The sequence below is a fragment of the Balaenoptera musculus genome, chromosome 8, assembly GCF_009873245.2.
Source record: "Balaenoptera musculus isolate JJ_BM4_2016_0621 chromosome 8, mBalMus1.pri.v3, whole genome shotgun sequence".
NCBI lineage: Eukaryota > Metazoa > Chordata > Mammalia > Artiodactyla > Balaenopteridae > Balaenoptera > Balaenoptera musculus.
The window spans coordinates 109,759,009-109,781,059 of NC_045792.1; the positions used below are offsets into that span (position 1 = coordinate 109,759,009).

The following is a 22,051-nucleotide window of genomic DNA, read 5'->3' on the forward strand; positions in this document are numbered from 1 at the left end:
CCCAGGAGGGAGCACTGGGAGAAGCCCTGGGTTGCCGGGAGTCGAAGGACAGCCGACCCCCAGCCCTCGCCCCCTCGGTGGGCCCGCTGGCTCCAAGCAGACAAATCTGTCTGTGACGGTGCTGCTTGCTGGACCCGCTGGTCAGACGCTGTGCGTGAGCCCAGGTGCAGCGGCTGTGGGACGTGACTGGGGGAGGGTCCTGAGGGGACGTGTATCTGTCCTCGGGGTCAGGGCCTGGCTGGGCCCTCGGCACCTGTCCCAAGGAAGAACCCTGCTGCTCGTGGTGGGGCTGGAGGTCTGGCCTCGTGGCCCCCCAGCGGAAACTAGGCTGGCTGGCGGCAGCCCACCTGGACACCCCACTTCTACCAGCGTGGGCTTCAGGCGGGCACTTGGGATGGTAGGTCAGATGCCCCCCCCCACCTGCCTGTGCCAGCCTGTCTCCCCAAGGCCCTCAGCCCCACGCTGCCCGCTGCACCCCTGGCTGTGGTCCCAAGGGCAGGGCTGTAGGCCGGTCCCCACAGCTTCAAAGGCCGGCTCGGGAGGGGAGCAAGGAGGCCGTCGCACCAGGAGTGGGCGCTGGGCTGTGGTGCGGGGCGGTCTGCAGGAGTTGGGGCGTGAGGGGGCAAGGCCAGTTGTGGGCCCACAGCGTGCTCGGTGTCTGTGGACGTGCAGCCAGCTGGGTGACCGGATGCCGGGTGCCTGGGAGGTTCCTCATCCTAGGCTCGGAGGACGGGGAAACCAGCGAAGGGGGAGGGGGGCCTGGGAACCCCACGGAGGCGCGGGCCAGCGCGTGGCAGCAGGCAGGGCTGGCCCCGGGTTAAACAGGCCCTGTGTGTCCCACTGGGACCTCAGCACAGCTGGGGCTGCCAAGGCAGCTCGGGGGCCATGAGAGAAGCTGAGTCGGGGCTGGGCGTGAGAGTCTGGTGTCTGCAAGTCTGCGCCTGAGACGCGTGGGGATGACTGAGCACAGGCGAGCAGTGGCTTTCACCAACCGGAGCTGGAGAGGTGCAGACGGGGACCTGGGCAGAGGGCAGAGGGCGCTGGCAGGGCTGGGGGGACGGCCTGGCTGGACTCTGCTCACTTCCTTCCTGCTTGTTTGCTGTGGTGCCTGAGAACGGTTTGGTTTTGGTGCGTGAACCGCTCGCTAACTCTGTTACTTCTGGAACGGTCCCCGGCCTTCTGGTGGCTTCCATGGAGTGAGGACTGGGGAGGCCAGTGGGGCGTGGGGTGGGGGTCCAAGGGCCAGGAGGGGCTGGGCACCTTGGTGGTCTGGGTTGTGCCGGGGTCAGTGCCTGGCTAGGCATCACCAGGCAGGTCTGCCACACAGCAAGGATGCAGAGGGGGTGGGGCCACAGGGCCGGCAGGCGTATGGGCTGGAAACAGAGTATGGGGTGCCATTTGGGGGGTCAGATGCCCCACAGCTAGTGAGGCCCTTGGGAGGGGCCCATCCCCCAGCCTGGACCCCCAGACCCACCACCCTCCTCACTTCCCATCAGTCGTGTCCTCAGGAAGCCCCGCCCCACCTTTGAGGTGGTTTGACGCAGTTTGACCGTTTCTCTGATTCTGGGCCTTGTGACAACTGCTTCGCTGCCAACAGCCTACTTATTTGCAAAATCCGTGAGTGACACTTAAGGGACAAAGTTCCCAGGAATGAAATAGGAATAGAGAACAGGAAAGATGGAGCTGAGCTCCACTTTGGGAGGACACCCCTGGGGGAGGGGGAGGCCCTGAGGCTGGATGGGGGCCACCCCACATCAGGAGAGGGGTGTCCGCAGCACGGGCCGTGGGTGGGTCAGTGAGGCTCAGGGCCGTTCTCTGACACGGCTTTGGGCCAGCCTCACTGAGGTTCTCTTGCCAACCTCTGCGGGTGCAGGGGCCACCGTCTGTCTGGTCAGGGAGCTACCCCCGCTGGGCCCGCGCACATTCCGGAGCCCCACTCGGGCACCAGGCCGGTATCGGTGGGCGGAGGACCCACGGCCACACAGGGCCTGTCTGGTGTGGCCCCCCTGGGGTCAGGGCAGTGAGAGACACGGCTGGGGGGCTGCTGCCCACACACTTTATTAAGACGCACGCAGAGCCGGCCCTGGCCCGGCTGTGGAATGCGGGTGGACGGGGCTGCAGACCCGCCTCGAGCACCAGGACCAGTGGTCAACCCCCCACCTCCCACCCCCGCCCCCTGCCCGGGACAGGGCTGCGGGGGAAGACCTTGCTCTGGAGGACGCCTGGGTGTAAGAAGCGCCAGAAGCCCCTCCCGGCCCCAGCCCCGGCCGCGCGGCCGCGCTCACAGGCCTGGCTGGGAGCCCTGGGGGCTCTGGCTGCCTGCTCCTCCGGTGCCCATGCCTGGGCTGGTGAGAGGTCCTGTAGTGGGAGAGGCAGGTGGGGACACGGTCGTCTCCCCAGGGGCGACGTCCTTCGGCAGCGAAGCAGGGGTGGCGGGCAGCTGGCAGCCTACGCGCAGTAGGTGTCAGCCTTCACCACCTGGCAGTACATTGTCATGGCGAAGGTCAGGCCCAAGATCTGTGGGGAGAGGCGGGGCTGGGCAGGGCTGCTCCAGGGGCGACAGCCCGCGGCAGGCACCCCGACCCCACACCACAGCTTCCCAGGTGGCCTGGAGCCCCCTTCCCTGGGGAAGCCTCGGGCAGGGCCTGCCCCCCACGGGCCCCTTGGTGTCAGCCCCAGACCTGCCTTCCCTTTGGGCTGGGTTTGGCCACCCTGGGCTCCGCTGGTGGTCTCAGGGCCTACGGGTTCCAGGCTAGGCCCCCAGCAGCTGCCCTCTGGCTCTTTGTCAAACTGCCATCATCCCTTAGGGAGTGTTTGTCTGGGACCCCTGTCTGCACCCCAGAAACGGGGGCTGCCCTGACACTGCTTGACCTCGAGCTCCCCCAGGGTCCTGGCACTCGGGTCTTGCATGGGGGTTGGGGAGCAGGGGCGGGCTGGCTGGACTTCACACCAGGGCCTGGGCCGCCCACCTCACTCTGCACTGGGCAGTCCTGTGACCACCGCCCACCACGGCCACTGGGCAGGGCCTGCAGGAATGGGGCTGGCACGTGGGCCCTCAGCAGCGGCATCCAGTCTGTGCTTCCGCCCACAAGGAGACGGTAGGGCCCTCTGCTCAGGAGTCCGGGGCGGCCTGCCCTCTGAGGCGTCCAAGGTCACCTCCCCGTGGACATCGTTCCTGACTATCCCCTGTGAGCCCCACCTCCGCGTGGGGACCCACACTCCTCTGCCACTTTGTCCTTGGGCTCAGGGCCGTCACACAGGTGCTGGGGAGCCGGGGCCGGGGCTGGGGTGGGTCCCCGCGTACCTGAACCAGTGCTGTGCACAGCCCAAAGACGCCCACGGCCAGCAGGTTCTCCTGGAGCCACACCTTCACCGTCTCGTAACACGGCTGCAGGAAGAGCAGGCATCACAGGGGCTGCAAGGCCGGCCCTCCACCCACAGTCCCCGGGGCCAGGCTCACCGCCTTCCACCAGGTGCCGGGTGCATGCAGCCCGCAGCTCTCGCTGAACTCCAGGCAGCAGGAGTCGGGCACGCGCGTGGCGTTGTAGACCTCGAACCAGTCCGTGTAGCTGGAGACCCCGCAGCAGCGGAACTGCGGGAGGGGTGGGCTGGGACTGTGCGCAGGAGGGGGACACATCCCCGCCCCGGCCACGCCCCCGCCTACACGCCCGGCCACGCCCCCCGCCTACACGCCCCGGCCACACCCCGACTCACGTCTGTCTGGATGATGCTCCAGGCGTTGGTGAGGCCCACGTTGCCCGGGGTGCCATACAAGTGCAGGCCCTTCTTCAGGTCCTGCTGTGCATACCTGTCGATCTGCAGGACAGCGGGGCCACCCAGCGGCCAGCTCCACCTACCTCGTCCAGACCCCCGCCCGCCCCGGCCCCCTGTGCCTTCTGTCCCCCTCCCTGCGGTCACCTCCTCCCAGAAGCCCCCACCAGGCTCTGGCCTTTGCCCCAAGGCTTCCCTGGGCCTCCCGTGGTGCCGAGCACGGGATCCAAGTCAGACACGTCAGTTAATGTACAGATGGAGACGGACGGGCACAGAAACCCTTGGGGCTGTGTCTGCACACACCGGTTACAACCCACACGGCTCCGTGCTGCCAGCCGAGAGCGCCCAGATCTTGGTTCCTAAGAGCATTCGTTCTCCAATAAAGGAACCAGGCTCCCTGGAGAAACGGCCGATTCCAGGGCTGGGGCAGGGAACCCCCAAGATGGGCCTGGAGTGTCTTCTAGCACCAGAGAGGAGGGAGGTGCTCTGAGGGGCAGGTCAGGGACGCGGGAGCCAACTAAGAGCTCCAGCCGCCAAAGCCAAACAGGATGAGCAAAAAATAACAGTCTTGGAGTATAACCCAGAGAATAAAACACACGTAAATGAGCCCTCGCTTATGTAAATGAACAACTGTATGGGAGTGGGGGATGGGAGATTTTTCCCCTCCAGCTGACACGCAGCTGAGACAGGAGCAGGGGACCCAGCCCCGGCCACCTGGGAGCTCAGAAACCTTCCGGAGCCTCCAGGCCTGGCCTCCTGGGGTTGCAGTTAGAAGCACACCCACGGCCCGGGTCCCAGTGTCTGTGCACGCAGAGCTGGGGGTCCCTGGCCTGGGTTCTCAGCCCCTCCTGCCTCCTCGCCGCCCACAGCACCTGGCCCTCGCTGGTGGGCAGGGGGGAGCGCCCACACCCACACCTGCAGCGGGGGCAGCGGTACCTTGTCAGTGTAGGCGAAGAAGAGGATGGCGAGGGATGTCTCCAGCAGGAACACCAGCAGCAGCAGCACAAAGAACTGAGGGCGAGGAGGCAGCCTCAGCGAGCCGGCCCCCCCCCCCGCCCCCGGGGGCGGGGCCGCAAACCTCAGACACGTGCCCCCAGCCAGGCCTGCAGCCTGGAGACCACCAGGCCCCTCGTGCTGCCCCACCTCCCTCGGAACCCTCCCGTCTCCATCCCAGGGGATGGAGACCGTCGTCTCTCGCCCGACCTCTGAGCACAAGCCTCACACCTTGAAGCACACGCGTGTGGCCCGCGCCTGTGTCCTTGTGATGGGCAGCCAGGTGGAGCGACGCCCCGGGAGCCCCCATCCAGGGAGTGGGTCCAACTGCAGTGACCCCTAGCCCCCAGGTCATGTCCCCAAGGGCAGCCGGGGGGGCAGTGCCCTCTCAAGCAGGACCAAGCTGGAGAAGCCACCACCCCTGACTGCTCAGACCGTTCACAGGGTGGCAGACTCCACTCGGGCACCCGCAGAGGCACAGCCCTGGCGCCACGACCGGGCTGAGCAGTGGAGCCTGCCGGCACCTCCTTTCCCGCCACGTCGCTCCCCAAGAAAGGAGGGCGGGGGAGTGGGGCCAGAAGCCAGGGTAAGTGGGGCACACCGCTCTTTGAAGCCCCACTGGCCCCATGGGGCCCCTGGACAGAGTGGGGAGAAGGGACAGTGCCAGGGGAGCGGGCCCAGTCCTCTCCTGGGGTGCCCGATCTTGTCCCCCCTCAACCTGGGCCCACGCTGCCCCAGGAGGCACCAGCCTCTGAACTCCAAGTCACCCTGTGGGAAACGCCAGGGTCGGGGCCCCACCCGCACCCCAGCTTCCTCCTTCTTCCAAGGGGCCGAAGCCACACCCTACCCGCTGCTCCGAGGGGTCCAAGCCCCGACGGGAACATCTGGAACGTGCTGGACACTTGGGGAAGCTGCACAGATGGGGGACGTGCCCTCTGAGACCCTCTGGAGGCCCCACCCGTGACAAAGGCCCCATTTGAAGCAGGTGATTTAGGACCTGGGTGGCCGCCAGAGGCCTCTGTGCTGGGCACACTAATAGGTAGGGAGCCCGGCCCAGGGATCATTTTCCTCCATTATCTGTGATTAACGTTCCCACCTCTAAATCCATCTCCAAAGCTGAGGGTCCTGGGGGGCCAAGAGGGCTGGGACAGGAGCTGGAGAGGGGGTCTTGGAGGAAACGGAGGGGCCCTGCCCGGCACACGTGTGGGTGGTGTCCGTGTCCGTCAGGGGAGGCCTCCCCCGCGCACCGGCCCCCCCACCGCGTCCCGCCCGGCGTGCCCCTCCCCCCGGACTCACGGTAAGCAGAAGGCATTTGTTCTCCTTGATGGCCCCGATGCAGCCCACAAAGCCGATGGCCATCACGAAGGTGCCGGCGACGATAAGGAGGTTGGCGGCCGACAGGGACGGGAAGGAGGAGGACAAGGTGGCGAAGTTCCCCTGCGTGGCCGCCAGCCAGATGCCGACGCCGAGGATGCCGCAGCCGCCCAGCTGGGCCCCGGACAGGGCGAGAGGGACAGCGGGAGCAGGAGGTGAGAAGCCCACCAGACCCCTGTGGCAGACCCCGGGCACCCTCGCTGCCCTGCTGACCTCCCAGTCTTGTCCTGTTACCCGGGCTGGATCCCCCCCACACGCCCTCGGCCCCAGCTGTCCCCTAGGAGGTGCAGTCCCTCGAGCCCCTGCCGGCCCGCTCCCTGGCCCCCTCCCCTCGACCACTGGAGCTTTTATTGAACTTCGTAATTGCTCATTATTACAAAAATCGATTAAAACAGGAGGAAGAGGCAGAGAAGGGCAGGCGGTGATGAATCCGGGGACGGCTCTTGGCCTCGGGGGACAGGGGCGAGCCAGTGCGGCCGCCAAGGGCGCTGTGGCTCCAGCCCCCGGGGCTCTGAGCCTCTGGGTCGTCTCCAGATGAAACGGGAGCACGTGTCCAGGGCCGGGCTGCGGGCGGGCAGCCCCCCCACATGGCTGACCAGCCCCTGGACCTACGGCAACCTGGGCTTTAGGAGACCACCTGGGGACTGATGCCTACGGGCTGGCAGCCCTGGGGGCCCTGCCCCACTCAGAACTGGGCAGCACATGGGGCCCCGCACCCCCCGGGACCAGGAGCCTCCTCGACATATGGCCTTGACCCTGGCAGGGACCCCCCAACCCCAGACTCAGGCCGGATGGGCCCTGAGACCCCTGCCTGAGGAGACTTCCGCCTCCCCGCCCCCACCAGCAGGCAGCCCTGGCTACAGGGGTGGGCATGGGGGACGCTGCTCCGCTCTCACTAACCCACCAGGGAGCACACACCGTGCGTGAAGCCCGGCCGGCAGGAGACTGCAATTATGGGGCGGGGGGGCGGTGGTGCAGCTCCCAGCCCAAGAGCAGGGGCAGCCGCGGGGTCCCCGAGGGGTGGGCGGGCGCCAGGGGCTCTGGCCCAGGCCTCCTGCTGGCGTCTAAGGTCCCTCTGGGCCTCGCCGGGGCTGGCTGAGCGGGCCAGGAGAGCCCCCAGGCTGGAATGATAACCCCCCATGGGGGTCCGGTCAGCTCAGGGCCAACACAGCGCTCCTCTCTGACCCCCACCCCATCCCTCTTTGCACCTTCCACCAAAACAAGAGCTTCTGTCTAAAAATTATAAACCACCCACTCTGGATGCTCCTGGCTGAGGGTGGGGCCTGGGTGGCAGCGCTAAGCACCCCAGACAGGACGGGGCTCTCGTGCCCTGGCCTGTTCATCCTGCCCGTCTGAGCCCTCCTCGGGGCGGGGTGGGGGCTGCAGCTCTGGGCGTGTGCCCGGGGTGGGGGGTGGGGGGCAGTGGCGGGGGGACCAGCAGCCAGGCTGGGGACACTGGCAGCAGGTGACGGCCCAGAGGATCCAGCCTCACCCCAGAGCTGGGCTTGGGCACAGCCCCAGCTATGGTGGGGCCTGCTGGCTGTACGGAGACGTGTGTGCCCCCCACCTGTGGGATGGGGATGACCCCCCTGTGGCAGGCCCCGGCCAGCGGTGCGGGGACAGCGCTGTCCACGGTGCTGACCGCCGGCAAGGCCACCGTGAGGGAGCAAGACCGGCCACCAGCGCCGCTGGGCACCCACACCTGCCCAGGGCGTGCCATGATGGGACACAGAAGAGGCTGGGGCAGGCGCTGGCTCCCTCAACCCTCCCACCCGGCCTGCAGGTGAGGAACGGGGAGCCGAGGGGCCGTCCCCCGTCTCAGGGGCGCTCCGAGGACGCCGGGGGAAGGCTGGAGCTGGGAGCAACCAGCGGGGCCCTTGCAGACCTGCGCAGGCAGAGAGCGCTCCCCTGGCCTCTGGCCGGGACTGGGGCAGGGGAGGGACCCTGGGGCAGAGGCCAGGGAGGGTGAGCGTGGGGGCAGCCTCCCCTTGGAGGGAGCTGAAGTCGGGCCACTCTGGCTGCAGGAAACAGCGACCGGCCAGGCTGTCCTGGGCCCTGGCCCAGCCCACACACGTCCGTCCCCTGCAGAGCCCAGCAGCACCCCCTCTGGGAGGGTTACGTCTCCAGGCTGAGCCCCCAGGCCAGGGCCCCGGCGGGGTGGGTGGGGCTGCCTCTGAGCAGAGAGGAGAATTGTTATTTAAAACCAAACGGCTGCCCAGATGGCTCTGCCTTCAAGGGCGGCGCGGATGGCTCCTGTCAGCAGGAAAATGAGCCCCTCCGAGCTCCCTGGCCCCGTGGGGACGCGTGGAAGGGCACGGGGAGGACACCGCGGCAAAGTCGCTGTGGAGGCGGCGGGGGGGGGGGCGTCCGGGTCGGGGGTATCCTGGAGGGGCTGGGCGCTGCCCCCAGCCTTGGTGCAAACAGACTTCTTCAATTAAGACCCCACAAAGCATCCTCACCTCCAGCTCCGAGATGGCAGGAGAGACACCCGCGGGCTGTCACCCAGGTGCTGCCGTCACACGCACTGTGACGCGGACACACAGCCCACGTCCCTCACCATCACACGGTTTCACCCACAACACGCACACACGTCACCGACATGCTGCCCCGAAGCCCCAGGCGCCCCCTGTTCAAGCACATCCAGTCACCAGAAACTCAGCGCTAACGGGATGCATGCACGTGGCTAATAAAACTACCTGTAATTTAGAAACTGTTTCTGCGTAGGCAGCTTTTAAAACATTTTCCAGGAAAATTACAGCCTCCGAGTACAGGAGAAGATGGGCCCTGTTAGACCCAGACAGAACATCAAACTCAGGACAGGTGGGGCTGAAGTCCCGGGAAGGCTGGGCACTCCAGGTCCCTCCCAGGACAGGGCGGCCGGGACTCCACCCCACCCTCCCCGTGTCCCACGCTGCACCTCCCCAGCCCCGCTCATCGCTGCCTGGGCCAGACAGAGGCCCAGGCGGGGCCCAGGAGCAGAGCCCAACCCCACGACAGCCTGGGAGAGGAGCCCAGCCCACCCATCGGGGTCCCCCATCCCTGCGGCCGCCAGGGCGCACACCCTGCCCACCTGTCCCCACCGGAACCCAGCCCATCGCCTGGCATGTTCTCCCCACTTCCTGCTCTTTTCTTGTCCACACGTTTTGGGGGCTGGCCTAGGTCTTGGCAGGTGGGGCCACTTGGTGAGGCCCATGTGGGGAGGGTGCCAGCCGGCCCTCCGCTGCTGCCCCTCCAGCCACATGGCTCAGGGTGGCAGATGGCCGGGCAGCTGGCCAGGTCCTCGGAACGGGGTGGAGGGCTGGGTGCCCACAGGGGCCAAGCCTGTGTCCAGAAGCCCCTCCCCCGGCAGCCTGCACAATCTTGGGGTGGGGGCCGGGCATGGTGGGGTGACACGCCCCTCCCGGCCAAGAACAGCCACAGGACACGGGGAGAACCCATCTCTATGAAGTTCAAGAATGGCAAAATTTATCCCCTGTGCCAGAAGTCAGGTCTGCAAGGGCCCAAGGCAGGGGCTGGGGGGACTGAATGCAGGGGCTCAGGGACCATCCTGGCTGGATGTCGTTCCCCAGGTGACATCTCCTCAAGCTGTCCACTGAAATCTATGCAACTGACTGTAATTAGTTTCCTTAAACTCCAGCAAGCCCCACATCCCCCCAGGCTCCAAGATGAGAGGACTGGCTCCAGCCCATCAGGGAGGAGGCCCCACTGACCAGGGACCCCCTGAGGCTGGTGTCCAAGGAGGAGGAGCGGTGCCCTGCCAGGGCAGCCGGGGAGCAGACAGGGGGCAGGGCCTCGGATGGGGAGGTGGGGCCGGGCCCCCAGGCCTCTCCCCTGCCCCCTGCCCCCTGCCCCGCTTAGTGGCTGAGGCCACACCTCTCTGCCCCAGACAGAACTCCCAGGGCCCCCGACCAACTGCTGCCACCAACTTCCTAATGGGAGTGGGACGATTCAGAAATGGCCGCTCATGCAGGGCCGACATCTTGTGGCATCCTGACCCCTGACCTGACCAGGACGGCCAAGGACCCCCGCTTCGGGCTGCCCACCCACCCCGGCTCGGGGTCCCCAGGCAGCAGGACCCCCACTGCCCTGCCCCACCCTGTTGCAGGAAGAAACCGGAGCCAGAACACACAGACGCCCCCAGCACCTCCAGAAGGCTGGGGCCAAGAGGAGCCACGGGGTCAGGTCTGCAGGTCCCCGGCCCTGCACCGTGACCTCCAGCAGGGCACCCTGCACGTGCCTGTTTCCCCGACTGCGGCGGGGCTGGGGGAGGTGGTCCCCCAGCCCTGCACAGCCCTTTGCCAGCATCTTCCACCAGTCTCAGGGCGTCTTGCCCAGAGGCCAGCGACAGCAGGCCAGGCCTCGGTCTGTAGCTCATCAAAGGGGAAAACCAAGGCCCCCCTGTGGTGCTGCTGGGGAAACTGAGGACCCCAGGAGGGCAGGACTTGCCCGGAAGCCTGGGCGGCAGGCAGGGCTCGACCCCCAGCCCAGCCACACACACAGACCCTGCCCACACTGCAGGGGGAGGCGGAGCAGGGAGGAGCCCAGAGGCAAGACCAGGAGGCACCCCCGCCAGGGAAGCAGGGCGCCGGGCCCTCAGCTGGGCGGGTGCGGGCTGGGCTACACGGCTGAGGCCTGGGTGCGGCCCCCCGGCCACGGAGCCCGGAAGCACCTTCCCCTTTCAGAGCCAGCCCTGCCTCTGCCCAGGACCGCCCCAGACCAACAAGACCACCCCTGGGGCCACAGAAACTGCCCCTGGGGGAGCCCTGAGCACCCACCCAGAGCTGGAGAGGGGGAGGGAGAGCACCCCAGGGGCGGCTCAGCCCCCGCCCCCGCACACAGCCCTACTCACCGGGAGACACCGCTGACCCAAGGACCCCGGCCCGAAGCGGCCCACCACCTGTGCGCGCCTGGAGGAGGGCAGCTGTGTCCCCAGTGGCGCTGTCCCTGCCCCGTGAGGGCCTGGCTGCCGCAGGAGGGCAGGTGGAGGTCTGGGGGTCGGTCGGCACCTGGGCCTCTCCTCCCCTGGGTGCCCCTGCTGCCTGCCGGCACCTTCTTGGCTCCCCGTCTCAGGGCACCCGAGCTGCAGTCCCTGGTGACAACGGGCGGGCGTGTTTCCTCTCCCGAGATGGGCCAGTGACCCACAGGCCACGCAGGACCAGGACAGATGCGTGAGGTCTTCCAGCCCCACTGGTACCCGAGGCTGGAGGCCTCAACCCTGCCCTTCCAGAAGCCCCCAGGGAAAACCCGGCAAACAGGGCACACGGAGCCAATTAACTTCAGAGCCCGCCCCTCCCCCATCCTCAGCCAGGGGCGCTGCCCGCACTGGGGACCGAGGGGGAGGGGTGGGCTGGCGTGGCTGGAGGAGGCGAGCTTAGGCCCGGGAAGAGAGACCTGCCAGGCGTGCAGGGCCTAATGGGGCCAGGTGTGGGTGACAGGGCCTTGCGGGGGTCTGCCTGTGGACAATGGGGGCTTTGAGGTGACTCCTGAAGGAAAGGGGTGCCCGGCAGGGGCTGGGGGGCAGGAGGAAGCCACAGGGAGGTCAGTGCATCTTGACCTCCAAGCAGGTCCACGGGCCGGGATCCTCATTCCCACTTCGCCTCAGCTCCTCCCAAGTGGGAAATGGGGGGGGACCTACCCCTCCTGCGGGGACTCCGCACCCCCAGACAGCAAACGAGCCAGGCTCCCGGGGAAGGGGTGCTCTAGCCCCACCCCACCCCACCCACCTGCAGCCTCTGTCACCAGCAGCAATGGCCTAGTTGACACCTGCACAGGGACCGGGGGGGATGGATGTCCCGCCAGCCTCTCGACCATGCTCACCACCCCTGGCCTCAGCGTGTTTCCCGTGGGTCCCCGCTCTGACCCCCAGGCCTCGAACCCCGCTGGGCACCAAGGTGGGGTGTGGAGAGGCCAAGACAGCACACTGGCAGGGGCCCAGTTTGCTTGGCTGGGGAGTGTAATTGGATAATAAAAGGGAACTGGATTTTCTAGCCCAGGAGGGGATCCCAGGGGGTTCCTGAATTGTTCTTTCCTGGGCTGAGGACGTCATCCACGGCAGGAATCAGTGGAGTGCGTCCGCCCTGCAGCTGGTACGGAGGCTCCTTCAGGGTTCACAGGGCAGACACAGTTCAGCCTGGGGGCCCATTAGGGTGGGCTGCTCTCAGAGCACAGGCCCCCTCGAGGGGCCCCCTCTCCTTTTCCGGGCAAGCAGGTACCCGGGTCACTGGGGAGGTCAGGGAAGGGGAGAAGCAGGTCCTGCCCACCACCTGGGACCATCCCCCACACCCACTGCCCATCCCCCAGTCAGTCCACCACCCTCACTGCTCCCCACCATCACACCTACGGCTGCCAGCTCTGGTCACACTGTCACCTGCAGCCTTCTCCTGTCACACTGCCTAAGGCACACTGACCCTGCCAGCAGCCCACCACTCACTACACTTGCGCCCACTGCATCGGTCAGTGTCCCCCGCCAAGAGAAAACAGTCACCTCTGCACATGCCTGGGCACAGCTCCAGCTGTACCCACCTCTGCTGCTGGCTCCTGGTCTTTCGGGGGGCTCCTCCGCTCTGGGCCCGGGCCTTGCCCCTCCCAGGAGCCCCTTGCAGAGAACAACTCTTCGGGTGACTGCCTCGGGAGGGGGCAACTGGGGCAGGAGCCTCCCAGGCTGGCCACCCCTCCAAGCGACCCTCCCGCTTCCCAGGCCAGGGTCCAGGAGAGAAGGGATGTGCAGAAATGCGGCCCCGGTTTCTGAGCATTTCGCCTTAACTGGACCTCATGCAAATGAGCTTACAATTGACAGCCTCCTTCTGGGGTCCAGAGCCCAGGCCGGAGCGAAAGCCACGCCCCCTCACTCCCAGTTGTGGCAGAAGGGTGGGAGCAGGAAGTGACCTTGGCATCAGCTCTCCACCAACCCTCCCCCAGCCCAGCCAGTGGGGCCCAGGCCTGGCCAGGCGTGCTCCAGGTGGTCAGGTGTGACACCTGCCACAGCCCGAGCCCAACACCCTCCCTGCCGTTTGGGTCTGGGTGGCAACTGTGTCCTCCAGTTAGGGGGGACGGGGGCCACCCTGTAGCGCCAACACCTCTACTCTGGACACAGGCACCTCCTCTGAGCAAACCCAACCCACCTCACTAAAAGTTATGGAAGCCCCGGTCTCCTGCCGACTGCTCATCCCTCCCAGGGTCTGGTCCAGCCGGAGGGCTCACCCACACACCCTCCCTCTCCCTTCCCTGCTTCGGGAGGCTGGGGACCGTCTCCCCCACGCCCCGCCCAGCCCCTCCCCAAGTGCGGTCCCTGGAGCCAGGGAGGCCGGTCTGCCGGGGAGGCGAGTGCAGAAAGGACATGGTCTGCGCCCACGAAGAGGGAGAGAAGGGGCCGGAGGGGAAGGCACCAGCGGCTCAGCGCACGGACAGGGGCTCACACCCGGTAGAGGCCAGGCGCAGGGCCCCACGCCGACCTGCGGCAGGTGCGGGACACGGCCGGTCTCAGGAAGAGACAGAGAGGGGAGAGGACGCGGGGCGGCCGCCCAGAGCGCAGAGGCCCGGCGGACCCCAGCGGCACCGGAAACCCTCCCCAAGGGCCGGTCCAGCCCTGGCCCCCGGCGACCCCAGGCACACCCCCCAGTCTGCGTCGCGGGTGTCTCCCCCGCATTCCAGCGCGAGCAGCGACCCCGGGGCCCCGCCGCCACTCACCCAGAAGAGCAGGTTGAAGGCGAACATGAGGTACTTGACGCCCTGCAGGCAGCCGCGCGCCATGCTGCAGCGCTTCAGCTCTAGGAGGAAGATGAAGGACAGGTCCAAGTAGAAGACCACGTACTTGTTGCCCTTGGGCGACGTGTAGCGCGCCTGGGCCGCCTTGGGGCCGGGGTTGGCGTGCAGGCCAAAGAAGGGGCCGCCGCGCGCGAAGCCCGGCTCCTTGCCCGGCGGCGACGGGCTGCGCCGGTACGTGGACTCGTCCGTGCTCGAGCGGCGCATCGCGCGGGGCCGCCGGGGCCGCCCCAGGCTCCGCGCCCCGGCCCGCGCTGGCACCGGGCGCGCCGCTCCGCTCGGACCCGCGGCGGGCCCGGGACACCGGCCGGCCCGCCACAGCCCCGGCCCCGGCCCCGCCCCGCGTTCGCCCGCCCGCCAGCCCGCCAATCCGCGCCGGCCCCGCCCCCGCGCGGACCCCCCCCCCCCCGCCCCTTCCCCGCCTCGCCGCCCCGCCCCTCAGATCCGACCGCTCCGCCCCGCGCCGGCCAATCGCAGCCCCGGGACGGTGTCCCCGCGCCGCCCTCGGCCCTCGGCCCGCGCCGGCGCCCCTCGCTCTCCCCTCCCCTTCCCCGCCCGGCCCGGGAAGCGCGGTAGGGGGCTACGGGCGGGCGTCCAGGCAGCTCTCAGCCCCGGGTGCGACAGCCCGGGCCTTGCCCCGAAGCCGCAGCGCGCCGGGACCCCGCTGCCGGCTGGGCTCTGAGGCCTCCGACCGCAAGCGAAACGCAAAGCGCTATGCAAATGAGGGGTGACCCAGTTGCTGTCTGGTGGCAACTAGCGGCAGCTCCGGCCCGGGCCCCCGGCCCAGATCGAAGTAGCGCGGGGAATGCAGCTGGAACCCACCGGGGTGCACACTCTCCAGCGGCCCACCCTGGGCTGAGCGAGCGCTGCGCGGGGACCCCAAAGCTCCCGCAGCTCACATAGGACAGGGGTCAGCCTGGGGGATCCAACCTGGGGGGCGGTCCTGGGAGAAGGAGCAGAGTTGCGTTTTGAAGGACAAGCCCCTCAGAGGGGCCAGGGCGAGGGAGAACAAGCGGGGAGGGTGCTCTGGGGCACCCTGGGTGCCCAGAGGGTGGGTCACTCTGCAAGGCATAAGGGGAGGTTTTCAGACTTAAAGGGAGGGGCCGGACACACAGGAGTGCAGGAGTCATCACTGGGCACCCAGAGACAGGCCGCATGCAAGGCTGGCGGCCCACTCCAGGCCCAGAGCTCACGCAGGCCCCCGTGTCCTCCTGCCATGGTCCCATCTCGCTGGGCAGGGAGCAGGCCCGGCCTCACCGGCATGTGACATGTGCCCGTGACACATGTCACACAGGACCCCCTCTCTCGTTTGACGCTCTGCTGCCACTGTCTTGAAACTCTCCATGATTTTTGACCAAGAGGCCCTGAACTTCATTTGGCACCAGGCCCTCCCAGACACATCCACACAAGCCGGGTGACAGGGACACATGATGCTCCAAGGCCCCTTGCACCGGCGGTGTGGTGTGCACACGTGCTGCCGTGCAGACAGACAGGCGCCAGGAGCAGCCTAGAAGTCACAGGGGGGGAGACTCCCCTCAGCTGTGCCTCCACAGCCCACCCACTGGTGGGGGCCCTGGGGTGTGTGGGGAGGACCTCAGCATGGGGCCCAGATGCCTCCTCCCCATCTGCCCTGGGCCTCTCAGCTCAGCAGGGGAGCCAGGCTTGGGGGAGAGTGGCCGCAGGCCTGGATGCACCCCGCACCCTGGACTGGGTCTTCCCAGTCACTGAGGCCGCCCACTGGTGGCGTCCACACCATAGGATGGTCCCAGAAACTGAAGTCCAAAGAGGGAAGGACTCACCCAAGGTCAGCAGAACTCAGATGGGAGAAGAGAGGAAAAGAAGTGGGGGAATAAGAAGGAGGAGGAAGGTGGGGGTGGGGGAGGAGGACTGTCAGTGACAAAGTGACAGATTGAGAGATTGAGAAGTGCCTGAGGTAGCACGTCTGGGGGACGTCTGCTGGGCTGGGGGCCCAGTGAGGTCTGGCAGCCCTGTGGGGCCCTGAGGACCACTGCACCAGCCCTGCGCTGCCCCCGGCGGGCTCTGAGGAGAACTGCAGCTCAAGCCCCCAGGGCGGTGTCCTAGCAAGGTCCTCCCTGAGCCCAGCTGGCCCTGGCAGGGAGTGGGGACAGGAGAGCCCCAGCGTCCCTGCCCTGCCCACATGCCAGCCAGCCTGGGGCTTCCCACAGTCCCTCCACCCTGTCCTCCGCCAAGGATCCTTTGGTGTGTCTGGACCCCTGGAAAGGGATACAACGGTGACCACGCACCAGGGGCCCAGTGGAGAAGTGAGCCTTGGAGGGCCCCCATCTGGGCCCTGTAGAGACCACTGGCCGCAGCTCTGCCCAGAGAGCAAGTGGCAGCCGGTGACCCCTGGAGATCCTGGTGAACTCCAGCAGCCTCTGGCTACTTTCCCTTGGCCCAGCTCAGCCAGCCCCACACGCCCAAGCCAGGGATGGACACTCAGGGCCCCGAGAGTCACAATGCATGAGAGGGCCTGCGCTCAGCATGCACACTGGACACAGGAGGGCTGAGGAGGGCTGAAGGATGTGCCTGTCTCCCCAGCCTGGCCCCAGGGCAGGGCCTCTGAGGACAAGGGTGGGGTCCTCCCCCCGTTGCCCGTCCTCCGCTTCATCACACTGCAGCTCAGGGCAGGGGTGGAAGGCCGGCCTGCGCTCCCACGATGGGGCCCAGCACCCAGGCTGCCCTCTCCCCCACCTCACTCAGCCAACACCATGCCAACGCCCCCAAATTCCTGCCAAGCCCTCTCCTGTCTCTAAAACCTGTACCCATCACCTCAGGTGAGCCTGAGTCTGAGCTGAGATTAAACCAGAAAACCACCAAGGATGCCAGGGACGATGGCAATGAGGACGTGAGCACATCAAGGCCACCAAGTGGGGCGCTTCCCAGCCAGCCCAGGGACCTGTCCTCAAAGTCCAGCCGTTCCTCCAGCAGTGGGACCCCGGTGAGACATGCTGAGAGGGTGACAGCTGGCTGGCTCAGCCTCGGTCTGTCCCGGGACCAGGAGAGTATCCAGCCAGCAAGGCCCTTGGGCCAGGCGTGGGGGAGACCAGGAGGCCACCCAGCGCTGCCCCCACTGCCCCACGGGCCGCGACGTACCTGGGCTTGTGGCAGGGAAGAAGGCAGGCGGTGCCCGGCGCCCCTGACGGCCGGCCAGGCGGCAGGTGAGCAGTCAGCAAGGCCAAAACCGGAGCCTCTGTGGAAGGAAGACGGGCAGAACGGAGGCCGAGCTGCGCCTCATCCCCAGCCTCTGTGGGGCTCTCCACTCAGGACCGGGTCCCTGCAGGGGCAGCTGGGGGCTGGGTGCTGGTGCACTCAGACTCAGGGGACCAGAGCACCAACCAGCGGCCCAGACCAGGGGGCTGCGTCCCCGCCCTCTGGTCACTCAGCCTTCTGAGATGCCCTGGCAGACACAAGAGTTCCCACATGGGGATGTGCACACAGAGAACACACATGTCCAGAGATGTGGACACACACGCGGACTGAGGACCATCCAGCCCCCAGCGGTCCTGGAGCCCTGAGACCAGCCGGCATTGTCCACTCATCCCGAGGTGCTCTGCGCCCCACGCCCTCCTGGGTTCCCAGCAGACAGATGCCATGAGCCACCAGCCTTACGCTCTCCCCAGGGAGCCAGCAGGCGATGCCTCACACGGGGCCCACGGATCTGCCGTTGGCGCTCAAAGGGGGATTCTGTCCTCCCCTACCAGCCAGGGATTGCGTGGGGGGGGCCCCAAGCTCACACACCCCGCCCCTCACACCTCACCCCTCAGACCAGAGGCTCCTTGCAGCCTGGGGGTGGGGCAGGTGTCTTTCCAGCGGCCCAGGGGCAGGAGGGGACAGCCACACTGGCACATGCCCACCCCCTCACAGCCATGCCCTCGTGGGCAACCCACTGCCAGCCGGTCCACTCACACCCACACCTGGGGCAGACATGAAGCCACTGAGCGGGTGGAGGCCCCGGCAACCTGAGACCTGTCCCTTCATTTAGGGGGACGAACGGCACCCACCACGGTGGGGCGAGGAGGCACGTGGGCCCAGGGTCCGGGACCCACCCCGCCCCCCCAGCAACCGCTGTGCCTGGGAAAGACGCGTCCGTGGAGGGGTTTCAGGCCCAGTGACACATCGAGGGCAATGAGTGGGAGGGACGTGCCCCTCCCATGTTCTTTGATGAACCCCCTCCCCAGGAACTGAGGGGCCCAAAGCCCATAGCCACACCGCAGAGGTAAAGGACCATGCATCGCAGCCACCACCCTCCAGGCCCAAGGCTGCGTCTGCACGCCCCGCACCCCCAGACCCGGGCGTCGGGGGGACGGGCCTCCCCGTCAGGCCCTACTGGGCAGCTCCACCAGCACCCCTCACGGCCGCCCACCCTCCTGGCCCCCACCCCAAAGGCACCCCTGGACCCTCCATGAATAACCTCCCCGCCTTCCGGCCCCCACAGCGCCCCTGCATGAGTCCAGGGCCCCCAGCCCCATCTCGGGCAGCCCAGGCACAAGCCTGCGGTCAGGGTATGGGTGCAGGGCCCGACAGCACCAGGCTGGCTCTCTCCCTCACCCAGGCCCAGCCTCCTCCTCCAGGAAGCCTCCTTGCCCCACTCCCTGCTCTGGGCTTCCTTTGAGCACAGGTTCCGACAGGCCTGCGTCCCCCGGAATGGCACGTGCAGCCGGCAATCGGGATGGGGCTGAATGAGAACCCCATGACAGACCCTCCCTCAGCCTGCCAGCCCTAGGCTGGGCATTCTGAATTCTCCGGGGCCCCAGGGCGGGGGCAGGTGGGGACCCTGGGGGAGCGTGAGCCACACGGAGGTCATGGGTGCCTACCTGGCCAGACCAAGGTCTAACTCAGAGAAGGACCTCCCCGAACGCCGAAACAGAGCTTGCCCCGGCGGCCTTGGAGGCCTGGGGTGGGCGGGCAGCTCCCAGTGGCGTGGCCGCCCTGAGCCTCAGCAGCGGGCCGGCCCGGAGCGCACACCCCAGCGGGCAGCGCGGGGTGGAGAGCTGAGCCGGCCCGCCCACCCCGGCCCCCAGGCCAAGCCGGCTCTGAGGCGGCTTTGAGGAGCCAGGAGGGCCCCGCCAACACAAACAGGCCCGTGGTGTCGGCCTTCCTGCTGCCACTCCGGCCCGCACACCCTCCCACCTCCCCCCACCCAAACTGCAGCCCCTGGGGCTGGGAGACACCCCCTCCAGGGGAGGGGTCCGCGAGGAAGAGGCCGCCGAGGGGCCCCCAGGCTTTCCCTGGGCCCACCGAGGCCAAGCCCAAGCTCAGGGCCCTCCCCTACCAGCCTGCAGCTCCCGCGCACCCCAGGCCCCAGGAACACCCTTCTCCGGTGCCCACAGTGTACGCGCCCACCTCAGCGCTGACACCCCCCCCCCGCCCCCTCCTGAGCGGTGCCCTCGGGGAGCCCCATGTGGGGCCAGGCTGGCAGACGAACACATGATCATGTTCCCAAAGGCCCTGGGCCCGGCCTGTCCACAGGGTCGTTAGGCTGGGCCAGCTCAGCCTCAAGCACGCCTGCAAGTACCACCACTCTCGAGGCCCCAGCCCCCAGGGCCCAGAGGGTTACCATAGGTGCTGCAGGCAGGTGACCCCGTCGGACCCTGGGGAAGCGTCCGAGCACCCCGCTCACCCCACCGCGTGAGCACGCGTCTACCCAAAGCAGCCGGGGCTCCGGGCTGAGCCTGGGACACCCAGGCCCACACAGCCAGTATGGGGACCCTCCAGCTGGGCAGCGTCTGGTTCCACCCACGCTTCACAGATGGGGAAGCGGAGGCTGTAATCCAGGACCAGGGGGCAGGGTCAGCTGACTCCCAGCCTGTTTCCAGGACAACACTCAGGGCCAGAGGTTCTCAGCAGCTAAAACTTCAATCACTGATTTCCCCTTGTCCCCTGCCTGCCCTGAAGTGACCCTCCTCTAGCAGGAAACAGGGCTCTTGGGTTCCAGACCACATGTGAGTACAGCCCTCCCTCCCTGTGCCCCCGCCCCTGGGGGCAGGACACCGCATTCTCGGAAAACCAGCGCCTCACTCTCCCTGCCCCACCTCCGGCCCTTCCCAGAGGTCTGGGCCACATCTGTGCTCACACCCCACTGCCCCTGCAGGCAGGCCTGGCCCCGCTACCCCCGACCCCGTGTGTTGGGCTCTCGGGGCGCCCTCCTGCCCCTGCCCACCCTGAGGAGAGCCAGGTCCGTGCCCCAGCCTGCCCCCCACACACACACACACACGAGGGGGCCAGCCGAGCAGGGGGCAGGGCTGACCTCTGAGGCTCCTCTGGGTCCTCAGGTCTAGCCTGTCCAGGCCTGAGCCAGGGCAGCGTGGAGACGGAGGGTCAAGTGCCCCAAGGGGCCTCTGTGCACATGTGTGTAGGGGGCCTGCACACAGGCAGTCACACTGCTCCCCGTGGCCTCTCCTGGGAAATCAGGGAGCTGGAGGGAGGAGACTCCCCCCAATCTACACACAGCTCTCAGAATTCCAGGAATGTCAGCTTGGCTCTCGGGCCCCTCAGTCTCTGGGAGTAAACAACTTCTGGGGCCAGAGCAGGGTGAGGCGGACCACGGGCCCCTCCTCCAGGAAGCCTTCTGCCCACACCCGCTCCTGCTCCCGAAGAGCTACCCAGATGGCATCCCAGATCCCTCCCCTGTTTCCCTCACCTCCACAGGTGCAGCAGCCTCTACAGCTGAGCCCGGTTCCAACCCCAGGCCACTGTGACTCAAGGCCCCTGCCCCGGCCGGGGACAGGATGTATCCCGTCAGCCTGGGAAGGGGGGGCATTGGGCAGGGAGGTGGCCTCTGCTCGTGGCTCCGCACGTGGCAGGGTGGGGGATGGCAAACGTCACTGGGGAGGCTGTCAGGGCCCAAACTTCAGGCGGGCAGAAGCTCTGATCAACCTCTCCAGGACCCTGGGGACCCCCATCTCCCTGCCCCTCAACTAAATCCAGACTCCGTCACCCACCTTGAGAGGACTGTCAGGCCCCACCCACCCCAACCAGAAATCCAGATGCCCCAGGCCAGCAAATGTGCCCAGACTCTGCATAGGTGCCTAGGTTACAGGGGCCACTGTGAGACACATCCACCTTCCTCAGCCCAAAGCTCACCTCCTCCAGGGAGCCTTCCCTGCTTCTCACGGCACACAGCCACAGGATCAGGGGGCTCACCCCAGGCCATCTCCAGAGACACAGCCTCCCCTCCCTTTAAATCCTTCATGGCTCCTGCTCCATCACCTCCAGCTCCGACACCTACTCTGTCCCACAGGTACAGCCTCCAGGCCTCAGGCCATGGGTCCCCTTTGCCGGTATCTGTCCTGCTCCTTCACACACACTCGGGATCCCTTGTCAAGGCTCAGCTCAAAGGACACCACTTCCACGACGACCCCCTGACCACCCTCCCGGTCCTCAGAGATCCGACGCTCCCAGATCGCAGGCGCCCGACTCATCAGAGCCTGGCCTGAGACGGGTGCAGCCAGCGCCATCCCGCACCCCCTCGCAGCCCCTCCCCCGGGAAGAAGGCATGAGGGACAGGGGCGAAGCGGACCGAAGCGGCGCTGGGGGTTGGAGCGGCCAGCTGAGCCCGCCACCCGCCGGGTCACTCGCACCGCGCCCTCCCGCCGTCAGGGATACGGGCAACTACCGGGCCGGGACCGTTACTGTGGGGGCAATCGGGCTGGGCGGCGACTCCGAGGGTCCTCCAAACTCAGCGCAAAGACCCCCGAGTGTCCACGGGCAGCGGCTCCAGGTGGAGAGACCCTCCCCCCTTCCTGGTCCCCACTGGCCGCCGGTCGGCCGCTCTCCTCGCCCGCAGCGGAGTCGCCGCGCCCCGGCCCGGCCCGCAACTTGTTGCTGAGACTCGGCTCGGGCTCTGCGCTCGGGGCCTGAAATTCGCGCCGGCTCGGCTTGGACCTGGGCCCGGCTCGGGCGCGCGGGCAGCGGGACCCGGACTGCATCCCCGCCGGGGGCGCTATACCTGCGGGCCGTCAGCTCGTCGCGCAGCTGTCAGTCATGCGGACACGAGAAACGCGAACGCCGCCGCCGGGCCCTTACGGCCCCGCCCGGACGCCGTAGGCCGGGATGTACCAAAGTGGCAGGCGGGGGGCGCCGCCTGCTCCTGCCGCGGCCGCACGGGCCTCGGAAACTCGTCGCGGAGAAA

The 22,051-nt window shown here is 67.7% G+C and overlaps 1 protein-coding gene across 5 annotated transcripts; it reads right to left on the reverse strand.

The window, feature by feature from the left end:
• Positions 1-1,255: 1,255 nt before the first annotated feature.
• On the reverse strand, positions 1,256-21,980 carry TSPAN4 (tetraspanin 4). 5 transcript variants are annotated; one of them, XM_036862361.1, is made up of 9 exons: positions 21,869-21,980; positions 17,014-17,110; positions 13,825-13,904; positions 6,061-6,252; positions 4,708-4,782; positions 3,715-3,816; positions 3,461-3,592; positions 3,305-3,388; positions 1,258-2,517 (listed from the first exon to the last, which is right to left on the reverse strand). In XM_036862361.1, the coding sequence occupies exons 3-9, from the start codon at positions 13,885-13,887 to the stop codon at positions 2,449-2,451; spliced, it is 717 nt and encodes a 238-aa protein (XP_036718256.1). In that variant the 5' UTR covers positions 13,888-13,904; positions 17,014-17,110; positions 21,869-21,980; the 3' UTR covers positions 1,258-2,448. The 5 variants fall into 5 exon arrangements, with proteins under 5 accessions (XP_036718259.1, XP_036718256.1, XP_036718257.1 ...); XM_036862362.1 differs by lacking the exon at positions 21,869-21,980 and adding an exon at positions 20,561-20,646; XM_036862363.1 differs by lacking the exon at positions 21,869-21,980 and adding an exon at positions 19,478-19,619.
• Positions 21,981-22,051: the final 71 nt, after the last annotated feature.